The following is a 16957-nucleotide window of genomic DNA, read 5'->3' as shown; positions in this document are numbered from 1 at the left end:
CAAACATTTTAACATAAAACTGAGACAAATTTAAAATGTTTGCAATAAACGTATTACTGCGATTAAATGAACGACTCAATATAAAACGTGTATGGCAGACAGCAGGCAGGCTAGTGTAAACGTGACAGTGATTTGATTGGTTAAGGTGACTGGCGTGGGTGGACCAATATAGTAAACAAATCCTGTGTGCGCATGCGCAGTGTTGCGAGTGCTGATGGAGGTTTGTCAGGAGAAGGATCTGCTGTTAGCTAAACGTCTCTGCGAAGGTTGAGGGCAGCTATAAGCATTTTGTTCGACAGTCAGTAAGTAAATATGTGCATATAACCTCCTTATTATTTTCTGTATTCAAGCTATTTCTATAATATACGGTTTAAAAGCATTGTTAGTAGTGGTAAAGTTGCTAGCTTCGATGAGCTAACGCTAATCGTTGCACTTTCACTATTGCATCCAACAGCTAGTTTCCCAATTTACGCACATTATATGTTGTACTGGGTATATTCTGCACAGCCCGTCGTGTACTTTGTATAGGTTGTATCTTTAATTTATCCGATGATAAATTAATGATAAATTTTTACATGATAATGTTTACGTTTGGCCTAACTCGTTAGCCTAGCCATACGACTTTTAAAGAGACGCTGGTGTTAGCCAATCAGCATCAGATCTTCCGAATACAAGGCGGGGCGTGCGAATGGGCGTGGCGTGTATTGTGTACAGTACACTGTACGAGTTGCAGTGTGAGAATATGAGGTTTTTGTCTCACTGTCTTAGCCATATAAGGCCTATTTGCCAGCCTTTACACCGGAATGCTACTCGGATGTAGTTTGTCACATGTGGTTTAAGTTTTTTAACTCCGTTCTGCTAAAACATCTGTGGTTAACAATATTAAAGGAAGTTAATGAAACCTAGCAACCCAGCATGACAGTAATGCGATGACTGTGATGTAAATTAAGTCAAAGGGACTGGTTGTTTGGGTAATCGTATAATAATGGTCTAAAGTCATCCCACATATTATAACATATTATATAGCAGGGGATTTCAAACTGTGTCCAGGTTAGGGGGTCCATGGAAAAGTTAAAAGAACAACAGTGTAAAAAAAAAAAAGAGTAGAATAAATAGTTAATTACATAACAATTATATTTAAACAAATAAAGATCAAAATAAAAAATAAAATGGATTAAAATGAATGAGTAAATAGATGTGTAAATAAATACATACTAAATCTAACAGTACAGTACAGTGCAATGTAATGTAAGATTACTGGATATTTTCCAAATAATATTTTAGACACATTTTCACAGTGTAAATTGGGTTTTTATACAAGATAATATGAAGATGCCTTTTAAATTTTTGGATGGGGGTCCCTCACATAAGGAAGATCATTTTTGGTGATCCGTGGCATCTGAAAGATTGAAAACCCCTGTTATATAGTGCTTTAAAACATGACTATTTTAATGTCAAATAACATGTTTTTTTTATGTCTCAGTATTTTGCTAATATAGTCTGTTTTATATTAGTTGTACTTTGAGAATACAGTTCCAATAACATTTGTCATACAGGTGCTAAGGACTCGGTCGGTCAAGATGGCATCAGACACTCCGATTTCGAGGGGTATTATGACCTTTTACCCCACTGTTGAAGAGTTCAAGAACTTCAGCCGCTACATTGCGTACATGGAGTCCCAAGGTGCACACAAGGCAGGCCTGGCCAAGGTTAGAGGAAAACCCTACTTTCTTAGCATAATTTTTTTTTTTTTTCTACTGTTGTCAACAAGTCATTCACAAAATGACATTTATTTTTCTAAACTACAGATCATCCCACCCCAAAACTGGAAGCCTCGACGTTCATACGATGACATTGACGACCTGCCAATACCTGCACCGATTCAGCAAGTAGTGACTGGGCAGTCGGGGCTGTTTACACAGTACAACATCCAGAAAAAATCCATGACTCTGAAAGAGTTCCGCAAAACAGCCAACAGCGACAAGTAAGTCTTGTTGACTCATTTTCTTGTTACTCATTTTCCAGTAGAAATTATTATAAACGCACCTGTCCTTCCTTTTTAAGGTTTTGTAGCCCTCGGTATGATGACTTTGAAGAGCTTGAAAGGAAATACTGGAAAAATGTAACCTTTAACCCTCCCATCTATGGAGCTGATGTGAATGGGACTCTTTATGACCCGGTGAGTAAACGCTTGGAAGCAATCTGAATTTTTTTTTTTTTTTTTTTTTTTGGTTTCGCTTTTGGTTTGAGAGCTCTGAAGTGTATGGAGTCATTGTTTCTTTTTTCGTGTCTTATGCAGGATGTCAAGGAATGGAATGTAGGGCATTTGAATACCATCCTTGACACCGTGGAGCATGAAAGTGGTATTACTATAGAGGGAGTAAACACACCCTACCTCTACTTTGGCATGTGGAAAACCACTTTTGCTTGGCACACTGAGGACATGGATCTCTACAGCATTAATTACTTGCACTTCGGGGAACCAAAGTCCTGGTAATTGCACCTGCGGCTTTCAAATAAAGTCTTGAATTGATTTTTTTTAATAGAAAAATGTCATCTTGTAGATGAAATGTGTGCCTTTAGGCATAAAGATGGTTGTTGTAATTGTCTGTCCTGATGCCAAGTGCTAAATTCGTCTGGAATCTCATAGGTACTGTGTGCCTCCAGAACATGGAAAAAGACTGGAGCGGTTAGCCAAAGGTAAACAGCTTTTTTGTCGTCAATTCTGCACACACAATTTGACAAATATTTTGCTTGAGTTATATAATACCTGCCATTGTTATACAGGCTTTTTCCCTGGAAGTTCACAAAACTGTGAAGCTTTTCTTAGACACAAGATGACTCTTATTTCACCTTCAATTCTAAGGAAGTATGGCATTCCTTTTGAAAAGGTGAGTGCATTTTGCCCAACTGATGACCATATTATGCTTCCTTAGAAATACACGTGTTTGTAACCTTAAGTTTGAGGAGGCTTTGAGATGTCATTGTCCATTTTTGATTTGTAGATCACTCAGGATGCAGGAGAGTTCATGGTGACGTTTCCGTACAGCTATCATGCAGGCTTTAATCATGGCTTTAACTGTGCGGAATCTACTAACTTTGCCACAAGGCGATGGATCGACTATGGAAAACAAGCCATACTGGTAAAAAATAATGTAAAAAGTTCATTAAAAAATTTGGGGTCAATAATCTTTTTGTTTTATGACCCTTATGCTCACTAAGGCCATTTATGTGATTTAAAAAATACAGTAAAAACAGTCATATTGTGAAATATTACAATTTTTCAATTTGAATATGTTTTAAAATGTAATTTATTCCTGTGATGGCAAAGCTGAAGTTTCAGCATCATTAATTCAGTCACATGTCACATGATCCTTCTGAAATCAGTCTAAAATGCTGATTTGGTGTTCAAGAAATATTTCTGATTATGTTGACAACAGATGTGCTGCTTAATTTTTGTGCAAATTGTGTCTTTGATGAATAGATATTATAAAATATTTTGTAACATTATGAATGTCTTTACTGATGCTTTTGATCAATTTAATGCATCCTTGCTGAATAAATGTATTCATTTATTTTAAAATATATATATATTACTGACCCCAAACTTTATTTATCGTGTACTGAAATTCCTGTACACAACATAGTGCGTCAATCTTCTATATAAAAATATCAATCTTGTATCTTTTTCCCCTCAGTGTTCATGTAGGAAAGACATGGTGAAGATCTCCATGGATGTGTTTGTAAGGAAATTTCAGCCCGAACGCTACGAGCTGTGGTTGGCAGGGAAGGACAATGCTCCCATTGACCACTCCAAGCCCACGCCTGAAGCAGCTGAGTTTTTAGGTGGAGAGGCTGGAAAGAGTGGCACTCAGGAACTCATTGAGAACCAAAGTAGTGAGGGACAAAAGAGAAGGTAAAAAAGTTACGCTCACTTTACTTCTTACATCGTGATCGTACATACTGATATGTAAAAAACATGTAATGTCAATCTCCGATGTTGCCTTTTCCAATTAAATTAGCCTGTCCAAACAAAGGATAGGAACCAAAAGACACAGAGTGTGTCTGGACTTACCAGAGGAAGTTCTTCCAAAGAGTGAAACAATTGACGAGGAGGCTGAATATGGAAAGAAGGGCCGCTTGACTCCATACATAGAACAATGCAGAGAGTATCAAGGTACATCCTGTGGTTATGGCCTAAAAAACTTTAACTTTCAACTTTAAGTGATAGCGGTTGTTGGAACTCCTTTGTTTTTTACATTTGATAAAAAATGTTTTTCAGAATTGAAGGACGAAGACAGCCTTCTGCCACTGACAGGTTCGAACAGTTTAAAGATGCTTCCAGTTTCCAGAAGTCCTGCATCTGGGGAGTGTGTTAGGGGTGCGGGTTTTAGTGCTGCAGACCTGGTGACTGAAACTACTTCTCTGTCCTCAGCCTGTACGCAGTCCTTCCCAAAGCGTCATCTCTCTATAGCATCTGTCCCTACTGTCCCTCACTGCCTGTCAGCCGTGCCACGGATTTCTACCAAACCAGGGGTGGCGAGCCTTCTCTTTCATCGGACCCTGAGCCCTTCAGATGCCCTACAGGTCCAAAGCTATGCAGCCAAATCAGCGCTCTGTAAACCTGAGCAATCCAGGACAGAGAAACTCAGAGAAGAACTCAAAGAACCAGACATTCAACTAGATGTGAGGCCAAATACGCAAACTCCACAAACAAACACAGAGGTTGGTAACTGCATTGTCTTAGTGTGTATATTTCAAAAATGAGCATTTTGTAGTCGAGTGCTTTAACATGTAAAAAAAAGCGAGTGGGTATATACTATGCAATTAAATCAGGGGTGGTATTAAAATTGTATGTTATGGCTGTTAACTGAATGGATAGGGATCTGTATCTTGTCTGAGTAAATTGAAAATAAATCTCTAAAATCAATACTTTTAAATGTGAATTCAGGCATCATAACATTAGAATGTGCAGTATGATAATTGATATTCGTTTTAAGATTTATTGAAGATGAAATATTATTAAATGTATTAATGTTTTTAATGATTACTTTTAAATTAGTTAGATGACTTCAAAGATAATCTAAATGTAAAAATAGTGGATTGAGCTGCATAATTAAATATCTGAAAACAACCATTACTGATAAATGAAAAAATATCTGATGACTGATATGGTACCAGTATATTTTGCATACCTAGGCTAAATAAAACGTTTAAAAAAAAAAGTATGAGGTACTCTCCTGTTCAAAAGTTGGGTCAGTATTTTCTTTTATTTATTTTTTTAAAGAAATTAATACTTTTATTCAGCAAGGATGCATTAAATTAACCAAAACAGTAAAGACTGTTATAATGTTACAAAAGATTTTCTATTCATCAAAGAATCCTGAATAAAATGTATCACAGTTTCCACAAGAATATTAAGCAGCACTTTTTTTAATAGTGATAATTATAAGAAATGAATTCATTTTAATGCACATGAAATATATTCGGCTTGTTTCACAAACATCACAAATAATGTTTTAAAAACAAGCTCAAAATGAAGCACTTCCACAATGCATATCCAAATGACATTAACGCCTCTCTTGCTTTTTTTTCAGCATGAAATTGAGGGAGAGAAAGAGAATAAAAGCATGAAGAGGAAACTGCAGCCACTCAGCAAGTTGCCGTGCTTGCATCCCCTGCTCAGAGAGAACTCCAGTGATGACGGTTAGGGTCTGTTTCATGTTGTTCATTTATTGGTGCATCACTGTTTGCTCTTTCTCATGAACTCCTTCACTCAACAGAGATTCAGGTACCAGCAGCAGAGCCAGAGGAGACCGATCCCTGGGCCAGACTCCTGGCTCCCATGTGGCAAAGCAAGCCGCGCAATTTTAGAGTTGAGAAGGATTTCAACTTCCGCATGGGCCAGCAACCGCCGTACTGTGCAGTGTGTGCACTCTTTCACATGTACACACAGGTAACACATGCTAATACTATCATCACGAAAATCTATTATTACTCAGTTTTCATTTGTGCGAACCAGCCAACACAGTCTGTGTCACTGGCTGTTTGATGCCACTAGTGGCTCAGAGATCACACACTTATGTCTGGTGGATTGTGAAGACAAAATAGGCTAAAAGTGTGATGTGATGCAATCAGAAGTAATTATTCTTTTATTCGTGAGCTGATAATTGAAAGATGACTTGTGCAAACCTCTAAAAGACAGTGCCCTGCACATTGCTGTTTCATCTGTGTAGAGTGATGTAATCCGTCTGAGCCAGTGCGGTTCTGCAGCTGAAAGTGGAGAGCAGAGGACCATGCCGCTGATTCCAGAGATGTGCTTCACCAGCAGCTCTGAGGGACACCTGTCCACCCCGAATCTGGATAAAGATGGCACTAGCCAACTCGTCAGCTGCACTATGTGTAGTGTGCGTGTACACACCAGTAAGTTTGTCCTTCACTGTTGCCACTGAAATATGTGCAGTTGAAATGACATATCCTGGCAGTCACTGCATTTTAAAAGCATTTTTCTACTTCCTTTATAATTTTGTTTGCCTTTTACGTAACCATTCAAAAGTTTGAGGTCAGTAAGATTTTTTTGAAAGAAATTAATACTTTCATTCAGCAAGGATTAATTTACATTGTAATCCTTTTATTTGTAATATTTGGCTAGTTTGTGTGCCGCGTCCATGTGTGTGTAATAAGCAGAGTGTACGCACGTTGTGGACCTGCCTATAGGCGCACATTACTAATGCGCTCTTTAAATAACAAAAATGCGCCCGAACACACCTCGTTTTCAGACCAGCACACCCATGGGCGAACAGATGGGCGCAAATGCATTTGCTATTTAAACAACGTGGATTTTCACGCAAGACGTGAAAATGATAACTGCGTCGGGCTGAAACTAGCGAAAGACACTAGCGTCGCACTTGGCGCTGCATTGCGCCAGGTATATGATAGGACCCTAAAGTGTATTTGTGGCGAGCAGGACGAGGTCGAGGGCCGTGGGAGGACGGCGCGAGGCCGGTGTCGTGATTATGATGAGCCACACCTGTGAGACGCACCGGTCTCGCATCTCTCACGGCCCTCGACCTCGTCCTGCTCGCCACAGTATTGCTGTTTCATTTTGATTTTGGTGAGACATTTACATAATTAAAAAATATGCACTTTTCTTTATTGATTGGTATAAATGCTATCCTAAAGTTTTTATGTTGCAAAAGAAATGTTTATATCCATGTAATTTGTCTGCTACCTGTAAAAAGATAATTGAATGAATTGTGGATGTTTTGTCTACAGGTTGTTATGGTGTGTCTCAGGATACTAAGCTGGACGGGTGGATGTGTTCCCGCTGTGAAGCGAATGCCATTACTCAGGTTAGTTGGATCACTTGGGTTTACAGTTGGATTTATTTTTGTATTTATTTTTTAAACCTCTGCCATGCATTTTTCGAGCTGTTAGGGAGCGCTATCATATCTGGCCATCATGTGTGACAAGGTTTTGCTCACAAGTTTATTATTCTCAGTGGTGTGACTATGCGTTTGTGTCTTTCCCTCAGGACTGCTGTTTATGCTCTCTGAGAGGAGGAGCTCTGCAGAAGGCAAACAATGACAAGTAGGTACCCAGGAGCCTCCTGAGAGAGCTCTTTATGGTCAGATTGCACATTTTCAATAGCACACATTCCTCTCAGTTGAATGACACTCTTATGTACTGACACTCTCAGCTGCTTGACAGCATGTCATGTGAACGGTTTTACTTTAGGCGCTAGTGAAACCTGATTTGGTTGACAATGTGGTTTTGTTGCAGGTGGGTTCATGTTTTATGTGCCGTGGCAGTGCTGGAGGCTCGATTCGTGAACATTGCAGAGCGCAGTCCTGTTGATCTCTGTAATATCCCGCTTCAGAGATTTAAGCTGGTGAGTTAATGTTTTGCACAAACATATGACACAATCTGAATGCTGTGCTGATTGGCATATAGAGGGAAAGTGGATTTATATAATTTATTTTAGAAATCTTGGCTAGTACAAAAATGAGTCATTTAATTTCACTCTTGAAGATGTAATTAATGACTTTTTTAGAGTAACTTATCCAACACTGGTTTAGGGTTAGTCAATTAATACATAAAAATGAATAAATCTTACAGAATCCAAACTTTTGAATGATAATGTATGTGCATGCAATATTATGTGAAACAAAATATGGCAATGAAGCATTTTTCATGCTATTCGTTGAAAAATGATCGTGTTACTGTAAAAGCTTTGCTATTCTGAGGTTTTTTTTATATATATTACTGAAAAATAGTTGGTAGGTTGGCAGCATCTTTACTCTTAAGGCCCCGATCCCCGATATACTTCAAGAGAAATCGAATAACAAATTGATGTGACGTCATTTCGAACAAAATCAGGCCAAAACAAAGTTAGTGTGGAGTTCGTATTGGGAATTCAAAACAGCTTGCCAAGGCGAGCTTTCCAGAAAAGTTTGCTACGGTTAGTAAACACCTTTGTACTACCATTAGTACTACTTGTACTAATACAAGTAGTACTTGTATTAGTACTACTCTACAATACGTATCGGTGTGCACGGAGGCTCCGCCCTCTTTCACGTGGAAATCTTTTCCTTTTCATATCTCCTGTTCAATCCGTAGAGGTCAGGCGTGAAACCGAGAGTGAAAACATGAACACTCTGGAGAGCTGCTTTATAGTAGAAAAGTTGTACTTCTGATGAAACACTGACACTGTTTTTCATGTTTAATTAATACGGTAAAGCTGCTTGATTTTAAGCAATCTATTGCAAAAATGCTATATAAATTGCAGAGCTCAGGCAAACATATCCACGTTGCTATGATGATCGGATTCTTTTCTTATGCTTTATTAAAAAATGCTTGCTGTTTTCTCAATTTTGTTGTTTATTTTGTTATTGAGAGAAAAAACAAGCAGCACATACAGTATTTGCATACAGTATTTTTCTAAACTCTCAGCAGAGTGGGTGGCGTTCGCTAACAGTATGTTCGCTAACAGTATGTTCACTAACAGTATGTCGCTGTTCACGTATTTCGAACTTCATTTTACCCCTAAGCAAAGAACAAAAAAGTCAGTCTTACAAATTTCTTTCTAAATTCATCAGAATTAGTTTAACTCAAATCTGTGTCAAGTTTCCATTGTTAAAGGCATGACTAACAATGGTTCCTTTTCAGAAATGCCAGTTCTGTCGTAAGTGGGTGAAGAGGAGCTCGAGTTGCTGCGTGCAGTGCTCACACGGCCGCTGCTCATCTTCCTTTCACGCCACCTGTGCACAGGCAGCCGGGGTTCAAATGCACCCAGACGATTGGCCATTCGTTGTTTACTTCACCTGTTGGAGACACAAGGGTGGCAGCCAAATAGAGGTACAAACACAATACAGACATGTTCAGGAAGAATACAATTGAAAAGAGGGTCTGCCGATTTTATCGGTCGATATGAGCCTGTTGCAGATATATCGGTATCGGCATATATGACGCAGATATACCGCCTATATATATATATATATATATATATATATATATATATATATATATATATATATATATATATATATATATATATATATATATATATATATATATATATATATATATATATATATATATATATATATATATATATATATATATATTGTATATATATATATATATATATATTTGTATATATATATTATACATATATTATATATATGTATGCATAATATATATATGTGTGTATATACAGTACCAGTCAAAAGTTTGGAAACGTTACTATTTTTAATGTTTTTGAAAGAAGTCTCTTATGCTCATCAAGCCTGCAGTTAAAAAAAATAAAAAAATAAAAAAAACAGTAATATTATGAAATATTATTACAATTTAAAATAATGGTTCTCTTTTTTAATATACTTTAAAATGTAATTTATTTTTGTGATGCAAAGCTGAATTTTCATCAGCAAGTACTCCAGTCTTTGGTGTCTTATGATCCTTCAGAAATCATCAGTATAAAAGTACTGTACATATGTAATGGGTTTTATGCACAGCTGCACTACTTCCTGAACTTCAGGCAGGTCCTTTGTTTCCTGTCTGACATTATTGGACAAACTGATTAATCCAGGTGGTCAGGCAGGAAGTTCAGGAAGTAGTGCAGCTGTGCATAAAGCCCATTAAACATGTTTTCACTATGGTATTATTACTTTTACTTTAGTAAAACTATTTGAGTTCTTCCTTATATATATATATATATATATTTATATATATATTCTGTATACTGTGTATTCTATATACAGTACTAGTCAAAAGTTTGTACACATGAATGGGAAAGTTTGTCCAAACTTTTGACTGGTACTGTACTATAATATACACTGAAATAATATTGCTACTGTATAATAATATACACATAAATAGTATTTATGACAATATATCGATATCAGGCTTTTTTTACTCCCTAATATCGGCATCGGCCCCCAAAAATCAATATCGGTCGGGCTCTAAAGGGAAACAATACTAAACGGAAATAATAAAATGCAACTGTATAATTGCACATAGTTAGCAAAATTATACTATATATATATACAAAATTAAAAAAATACTTCCCATATGTCTTGTTGACATCAGAGGTCCAATGTCCAATCAAACTGTGTCGTGTTTGCTACAAATTCGCCTGTCTTTCAAAAATATCAGGGTGATACAGCTGTCCTGATATTATAATGAAGAAAAAGCCTCATTAAAGTCAGCATTAAATGGAAATTCATCTATTTTCTGAGTGCTTATTTATCTTATTGTGAACCATTCATCCAAGGATATGTTTTATTTATTTGTTATTTTATACACCTTGTCATTTTAAATCAGAAATGTAATGAATTGATCTTCCATTGAATTGACAGACTTCTCTCTGGTCATGTACACAGAACTTAATCATTTTAGGCTCATTAAATCCGTCCCTTTCTTTTAATGGACCTCAAGTTTGCATTCAGATCTGCCTTGCTTCAGGCAACAATAAACAATTGTTTTTTTGTTTGTTTTTCTGCTGTACATCACTAGAAAACCTTAAGCAGTCAGGGATAATCTTATTTATTTATTTGAAATAAAAATATTTGAACAAATCTGCTTTACTGCTGATTAAACCATAGACATGCAGAATACAAAAATACAAGGCCATGTACTGTAGTCATGGCCTTCAGATCTTTTATGAATTGTAAATTGTATGGTTGTAAAATGCCATGGAGTGTGACTCTCCAAATACTTATACAAAATACAAAAACAATATGAAACAAACCTAAGTCATAAAAATACATTTCTCAAAACTTGGCACAAGTGGTAGAACCACTAAAAAATAATTTTACAGGAACTGGTCCATCTGGGTGTTTCAGCAGGGTGGAATTCTAATCTTTGAGCCAGTATGTACACATATTTCAAGCATAAGCAATTTGTTAGCTGTAAGCCACGTATGTTAGCGGACTATTCTTAACACTTCAAAAGATGTGTGTTAGATGTTATCTTAGATGTCTGATCTCTGATGTCATCTTCTGCAGCGCAACAAGGCATCAATGCGGGAGTTGGTGAAGGGGCAGAAAGTGATCTGCAAGCACAGAAATAAACGATACTACTATTGTGAGGTGGTTGAGCTGACCAAAGCCACCTTCTACGAGGTTATCTTCGATGATGGCTCATTCAGTGACAACCTCTTCCCTGAGGATATAGTGGTATGTGGGGGGCTATGCAGCTCAAAACAATGTTTCGTGATCAAATGCACAGTGTACTGAAGCAGTGCTGGTCTTTATTTCTCAGAATAGAGACTGTCTGAAGCTCGGTCCACCGTCAGAGGGCGACGTAGTTCAAGTACGCTGGACAGATGGCCTGATCTATGGAGCCAAATTTGTGTCTGATCATATCATCCCAATGTACCAGGTCAGAGAACAACAAACACAATTGCGCACACGATTTGGGTTAGAGTTCAGCTTCAGACACTGCAAAGTGGATAGCGTGTGTAACAGTAGGATCACGTTTTTTTTTTCAGTGTATAGGATAGTGTAACTATAAGAATACAGAGTTTAAAGTTAAGTTTAAAATCATAACATGCACTACCATATCTATTCACGTGCATATAATGTGTCATATTTTTCGATAGAGGCCGTTTTTGAACTTTTTCCATGACATTGGCCTTCATTGTTGTTGTTGCTATTATTGAGGCAATAAGCTTTGATGGGTCATGCAGTAGGCTTAAATTTCAGCAGTAGGCCCTCTTTACCATGGGTACACTCCTTACCCATGGTAAAATCACTGTAACCCACTGACTCCGGTGGCTTATCGCTTTTATAAAACAGCAACATGATACAAACTACTGTTATTAAAATCTACTGTTGATGTGTACTGTTATTGTCAATAATATTAATAATAAATTGATCATATTGACAGTAAAGACATTTCTAATTTTATAAACGATTTAAAAAAATAAATGCTGTTCTTTTGAACTTTCTATTAATCAAAGAATCCTGAAACAAAAGTATCATGGTTTCCACAATTTTAAGCCATACAACTGACTTCACATTGATGATGAATGTTTCTTGAGCACCAAATCAGCTATTGAATTGGTTTTCTGAAGGATCATGTGACACTGAAGACTGGAGTAATGATGCTGAAAATGCTGCATTGCCATCACAGGAATAAATGGCTTTTTACAAGATATTAAAATAGAAAACAATTCATTTAAATTGTAATAATATTTCACAATGTTACTTTTTTCTGTATTTTAGTCAAATAAATGCAGCCTTCATTCTAAACATAAAAAAAAAACAAAAAAAAAAAACACGTCAACCCCTTTTGAATGGTAGTGTAATCAGAAATTTTTTAAAAATCCATGAAAATGTTACTGAAGTCAACATGATGATATGGCATGTTTTAAGATATTTAGTTTTGGAAAATGGACACATTGGGTATTATTATTTATTTATTTATTTTTTTTGCTTATTGACTAAAGGCCGGTTCACACCTAGAATAATAACTAGCGATAACTATATTAGAGTCCACACCAGCGGACGATATCTTTCTGTATATTCCAAGCATGCGCTGCAGGTTCGTCATCTGTTGCTTTAAATGTGCAAGCTCTTTAAAGCAGAATGGATTCTGATTGGCTGTCAATGTTTTTATCATGCATCAGCTGGAAAAAAAAGATTCTGAAAGTTATTTATCGTTATACTTCTGGTGTGGACTCTGCTATTCTTATTTTCTTATTTCTTATTCTTATTTAGAACGATTTTTTGAACTATATCTTTATTATTATATTTATCGTCCTTGATGTGAACAGGCCTTAAAGGGATAGTTCACCCAAAAATTAAAATTCTGTCATTTACTCGCCCTCAAGTTGTTCCAAATCCGTAAGACTTTTGTTCATCTTCGGAACACAAATGTACCACCAATAGTACCACCACAGGGAATGACGGAAAAAGTAGTTTTGTCACCCAACCATGCCGCGTCATTACCCAGCTAAATGAGTAGTGTTTTCTGGCAAACATTATAACTGTCCTTAATCAAAAGTACACAAAATGCATACAAACTGGTTGTACAGTCACACTCGAAAAATAATTATTCCAACATTAGCTGAAGACAGCGTAACTGTAGACCGTTTAACGCTGCAAAGCAATATATGTCATTTTGTTATGGCTTCATTCTCATCTGAGGAGAGGTTAAAGTGGATTTTTATAACGCTGATATAAAAATGGCTCTTTTAATTATTCTCCAGGTGGAATTTGAAGATGACTCTCAGCTTACTGTAAAGAGGGAAGACGTGTACAGTTTGGACGAGGAGCTGCCCAAACGTGTTAAAGGCCGCCTGGTGAGTGATTTTATGCCAGCTCTGCTTCATTAAGCGTGCGGTATCTCATTAAGAAACTTATTACAAAACACCTTTTCCTTGAACTATCTTACCACTACAGTGACATTAGCTTGTCATGACACAGAGCTACTGAACACCGTGTGGTTTAACACGCATTATACATTTTATTTCCGTCTCTAGTCTGTGGCGTCGGACATGCGCTTCAAAGGGGTGTTTGTGGAGAAGGATGTGAAGCAAGACTCAAAAAGACAGCGGGTGATCAACTCCCGTTATAGGGAGGACTACATCGAACCGGTCATCTACCGAGCCATCATGGAGTAACGTCCTCACAAACATTATCTTCAGCAAACAGATCAATTGGCTAGCACCACTAAGAACATAAACAGAAAAACAGGCTGGACCAGACGCCTCAATTGTTTGAGTGGACAAACACATCACATGATCGGACAACTGCAAATACAATGTCCACCACCGGCCTTTGTTTCTAAAAACACCAAGATCATGTTTTAGACTTTCAGGTTGAGTTTTTATTCTCATTGAAATGATCCTGCTGTGAGCGGTCTTCGGGCGGCACAATTGAGAGTACAAGAGATGAAATGCTAGGAATGTCTTGTGTAAGAGTGTTTGTTTGTTCGGACGGCACACAACCGGCTCAGGCTCAGCGGCTCTCGGACTCCTATTGTCTTAAGTCGGAGCGGTAATGTTTCAACTGTTCTTTTTTTTTTTTAATCGCCTCTTGCAGACCCACCGTCTGACCGCACATGAACAGACCTTTACACCGTCAGACAAATCTTCAGTCAGCGGGGATGCGCCGTCCCACTGACCGTTTTGTAGGTCTTAAAGTGCTTTGCAATATCTGAATCTCATGGATGAATCTTGTGTTTCTTAGTACGAGCAGCTCTCATGTGTGATCTACTGTTAACATGGGACGTTATAGGAAACTAGCTTTATACTCTCATAATTAGGTGGATACAGCAGCTTTGGATTTTGTTTTTATTTAATTTATATTTCTGTTTAAGTGCAAGGACTGCCAGTTTCCTAATCGCACATTAGTTCTGGATTAACTTTGTTTGTAAAAAGAAGTATTTATATATGTTGAAGGCAGATTTTCTCTACTTTTTCTACTCTTAGTTGCATTACTATGCCAACACAGGTAAGAGTGACTTGTGACCAGTCATGGTCAAAGTGGTGCACTCATCCACATGTTTGGTTTTGTTTTTTTCATTTGTGAGTTTTATAGTACTTAAGGCAGGGAAGGCAACATCTCGAGGCACTCCATTTAGAGAGTCCTAAAGAGACGCCTCGTTTGAATCACCTACATTATTTTAAAAAAACGTTTTGTGGAGATCCCTTTAGCTGTATAGCATTACAGATCCTTGTCTTCAGTTGTTTTGAGCAGTAGGCATTACACTCCTTTGTCTTGGAATATAGATCCATTGTTAATTTAAGGCTAAAAACTTTATTTTTAAATTAAAAGCAATGTCTCCTCTCCCCCTGAACATTTGTTTGTCTCATTTTAGCCTCTTTTGAGTGTGTTTTCATGTCACAGCCTGCATACACATTCTTTGCGAATCATTTACAATGTTTAAAGTCAATATGAAGTGAATTAAACCAGGATTTACTAACGTCAACTGAAAATGTATATGTATACACTGACAATTTATTGGATGGTAAAAAGTTACATCACGGCACGTCGAAATGACTGCAATTACGAGAATCTGATTTGCAAGAAGCATTCACATCGTCGTAGAACTCGTAATTACAACTTGAATTTCATTAGAGCTTCGATATGAACCACCTGACCGCTGCAATGTCATACGGAAACGCTCAAAACTCCATGGCTTTAACGGTAAAATGTAGTTACGGTTTTATAAAATTTCTATTTAATAATTTGTGCAACTGACTATTGTTAATGTCTTAATAACACTAGAATAATCTGAAAATAAACAATAGACTTACAGTAGTTTAATGCAGCTAGCACAGAGTTGAATAACAAATCTAATATCCAGCTAAATATCCAGCTTATTAAGTTTATTGAGGCACTAACTGACTTTTAGTATTGTGGTTTTGTCTATTGATTACTCATATTACACGGATTAATTTTGGGGTTAATAGTGTTGCCGGAGAAACGCATAAGTCTGAATCTGAGAACATGAACAGTTACAGTGTCATCTAATAACCACGGCACTTTCAGGTCTATCGTTCTGAAGTCAGTGGGGTTTTTTTTAAAGGGTGGGGAGTTATCGAGTTAATGTGTCCCACTGTCCTGACACTGGCGAAGTCACATGGCTTACGTGACATCAGCGTTTTAGAGGGAGAGCAAGGATCACAAAGACAAACATTGGTTTTCTTTGCAGAAACATGCATTACTTAATAGTTCACAGTAAGTCTAAAACTTGAGTTAAAGTAAATAGATGTTGAATTGATGTTGACCTTAAGGTGTGTCTAATATTTCCAGTTTATGCATTTAACTCAAAATAAACCTAGAAGCTCCCACCTGCTGCCAACCAGTTAATTTTTATTTAGATAGCGTTAAATCCGTAGGGAAATCATCCTTAAGTGTTTTTGTGTTACCAAGCTCTGAGAATGACATAAGCCCCCAGGAAGCTTGCGAGGGTGTGAAGGAGCTAATGTGTTTTTCCGAGGCAGTTGTTCTAGTTGACTAGGCTTGGAATATTCTTGAGAAGGATTCCTGAGAGATGGGTATCAGTTACCCAGTTATGCCATTTAGGTTACTTTGGATGATTATGCAAAGTGATAATAGAATTTGTGACCAGATCGATTCTGTACGTTCTTAGTACTGTCGAGAACCGGTGTTTTGTGTGTTTGTCTCTCTGCGTTATTTCCGTTTGTGTGGATATGCTAACAACAATGCCAGCTGGATTTTTACGTCTGAATGATGTTAAAGCCACATCCTGTTTATGTGCATGCTGAGTATTTAAAATAACGTTTTGTTGAGACATCTGTTCTAGGTCCAGGTCAGAGCCACCTAATATCAGTTTGTTTGACTTGTGGAAGTACTTGAGGTTTACAGTATCAGTCATATTAATACCCTCTTACAGTGTCCTACTTAATCTCCTCACACTGTCGTCTCGGTGCCAGAGCTGGGAAGTGTCTCTCATTAAATGCACTATGAACTGCAGTACTGTAGCT

General features: G+C 37.2%; 1 protein-coding gene across 3 annotated transcripts; it reads left to right on the top strand.

Moving 5' to 3' along the window:
• Nucleotides 1–190: 190 nt before the first annotated feature.
• On the top strand, nucleotides 191–15433 carry kdm4ab (lysine (K)-specific demethylase 4A-b). 3 transcript variants are annotated; one of them, XM_079876093.1, is made up of 23 exons: nucleotides 191–302; nucleotides 1557–1709; nucleotides 1809–1984; nucleotides 2065–2179; nucleotides 2300–2493; nucleotides 2651–2700; nucleotides 2788–2891; nucleotides 3006–3143; nucleotides 3699–3916; nucleotides 4023–4177; nucleotides 4283–4318; nucleotides 4436–4725; nucleotides 5598–5706; nucleotides 5784–5956; nucleotides 6237–6423; nucleotides 7276–7352; nucleotides 7535–7590; nucleotides 7783–7891; nucleotides 9169–9357; nucleotides 11505–11675; nucleotides 11761–11880; nucleotides 13712–13804; nucleotides 13985–15433. In XM_079876093.1, exons 2-23 carry the CDS (start codon nucleotides 1581–1583, stop codon nucleotides 14123–14125), a joined length of 3030 nt encoding a protein of 1009 aa, XP_079732219.1. In that variant the 5' UTR covers nucleotides 191–302; nucleotides 1557–1580; the 3' UTR covers nucleotides 14126–15433. The 3 variants fall into 3 exon arrangements, with proteins under 3 accessions (XP_079732219.1, XP_079732217.1, XP_079732218.1); XM_079876091.1 differs by having other exon boundaries at nucleotides 4283–4725; nucleotides 13985–15301; XM_079876092.1 differs by having other exon boundaries at nucleotides 222–302; nucleotides 1565–1709; nucleotides 4283–4725; nucleotides 13985–15301.
• The last annotated feature ends 1524 nt before the right edge of the window (nucleotides 15434–16957 follow it).

The sequence above is a fragment of the Squalius cephalus genome (assembly GCF_949319135.1).
Source record: "Squalius cephalus genome assembly, chromosome: 7".
Classification (NCBI taxonomy): Eukaryota; Metazoa; Chordata; class Actinopteri; order Cypriniformes; family Leuciscidae; genus Squalius; species Squalius cephalus.
Note: the sequence above shows the minus strand (reverse complement) of the source record. Positions and strands in the feature narration are given on the sequence as shown.

Excerpts from the sequence above, each read along its gene's own strand:
- kdm4ab (XM_079876091.1), top strand. The coding sequence starts at position 1,581 with ATGGCATCAGACACTCCGATTTCGAGGGGTATTATGACCTTTTACCCC. Across the intron at positions 4,178-4,282 it reads ACAATGCAGAGAGTATCAAG|AATTGAAGGACGAAGACAGC; the intron begins GTACATCCTGTG and ends AATGTTTTTCAG. Across the intron at positions 9,358-11,504 it reads AGGGTGGCAGCCAAATAGAG|CGCAACAAGGCATCAATGCG; the intron begins GTACAAACACAA and ends CATCTTCTGCAG.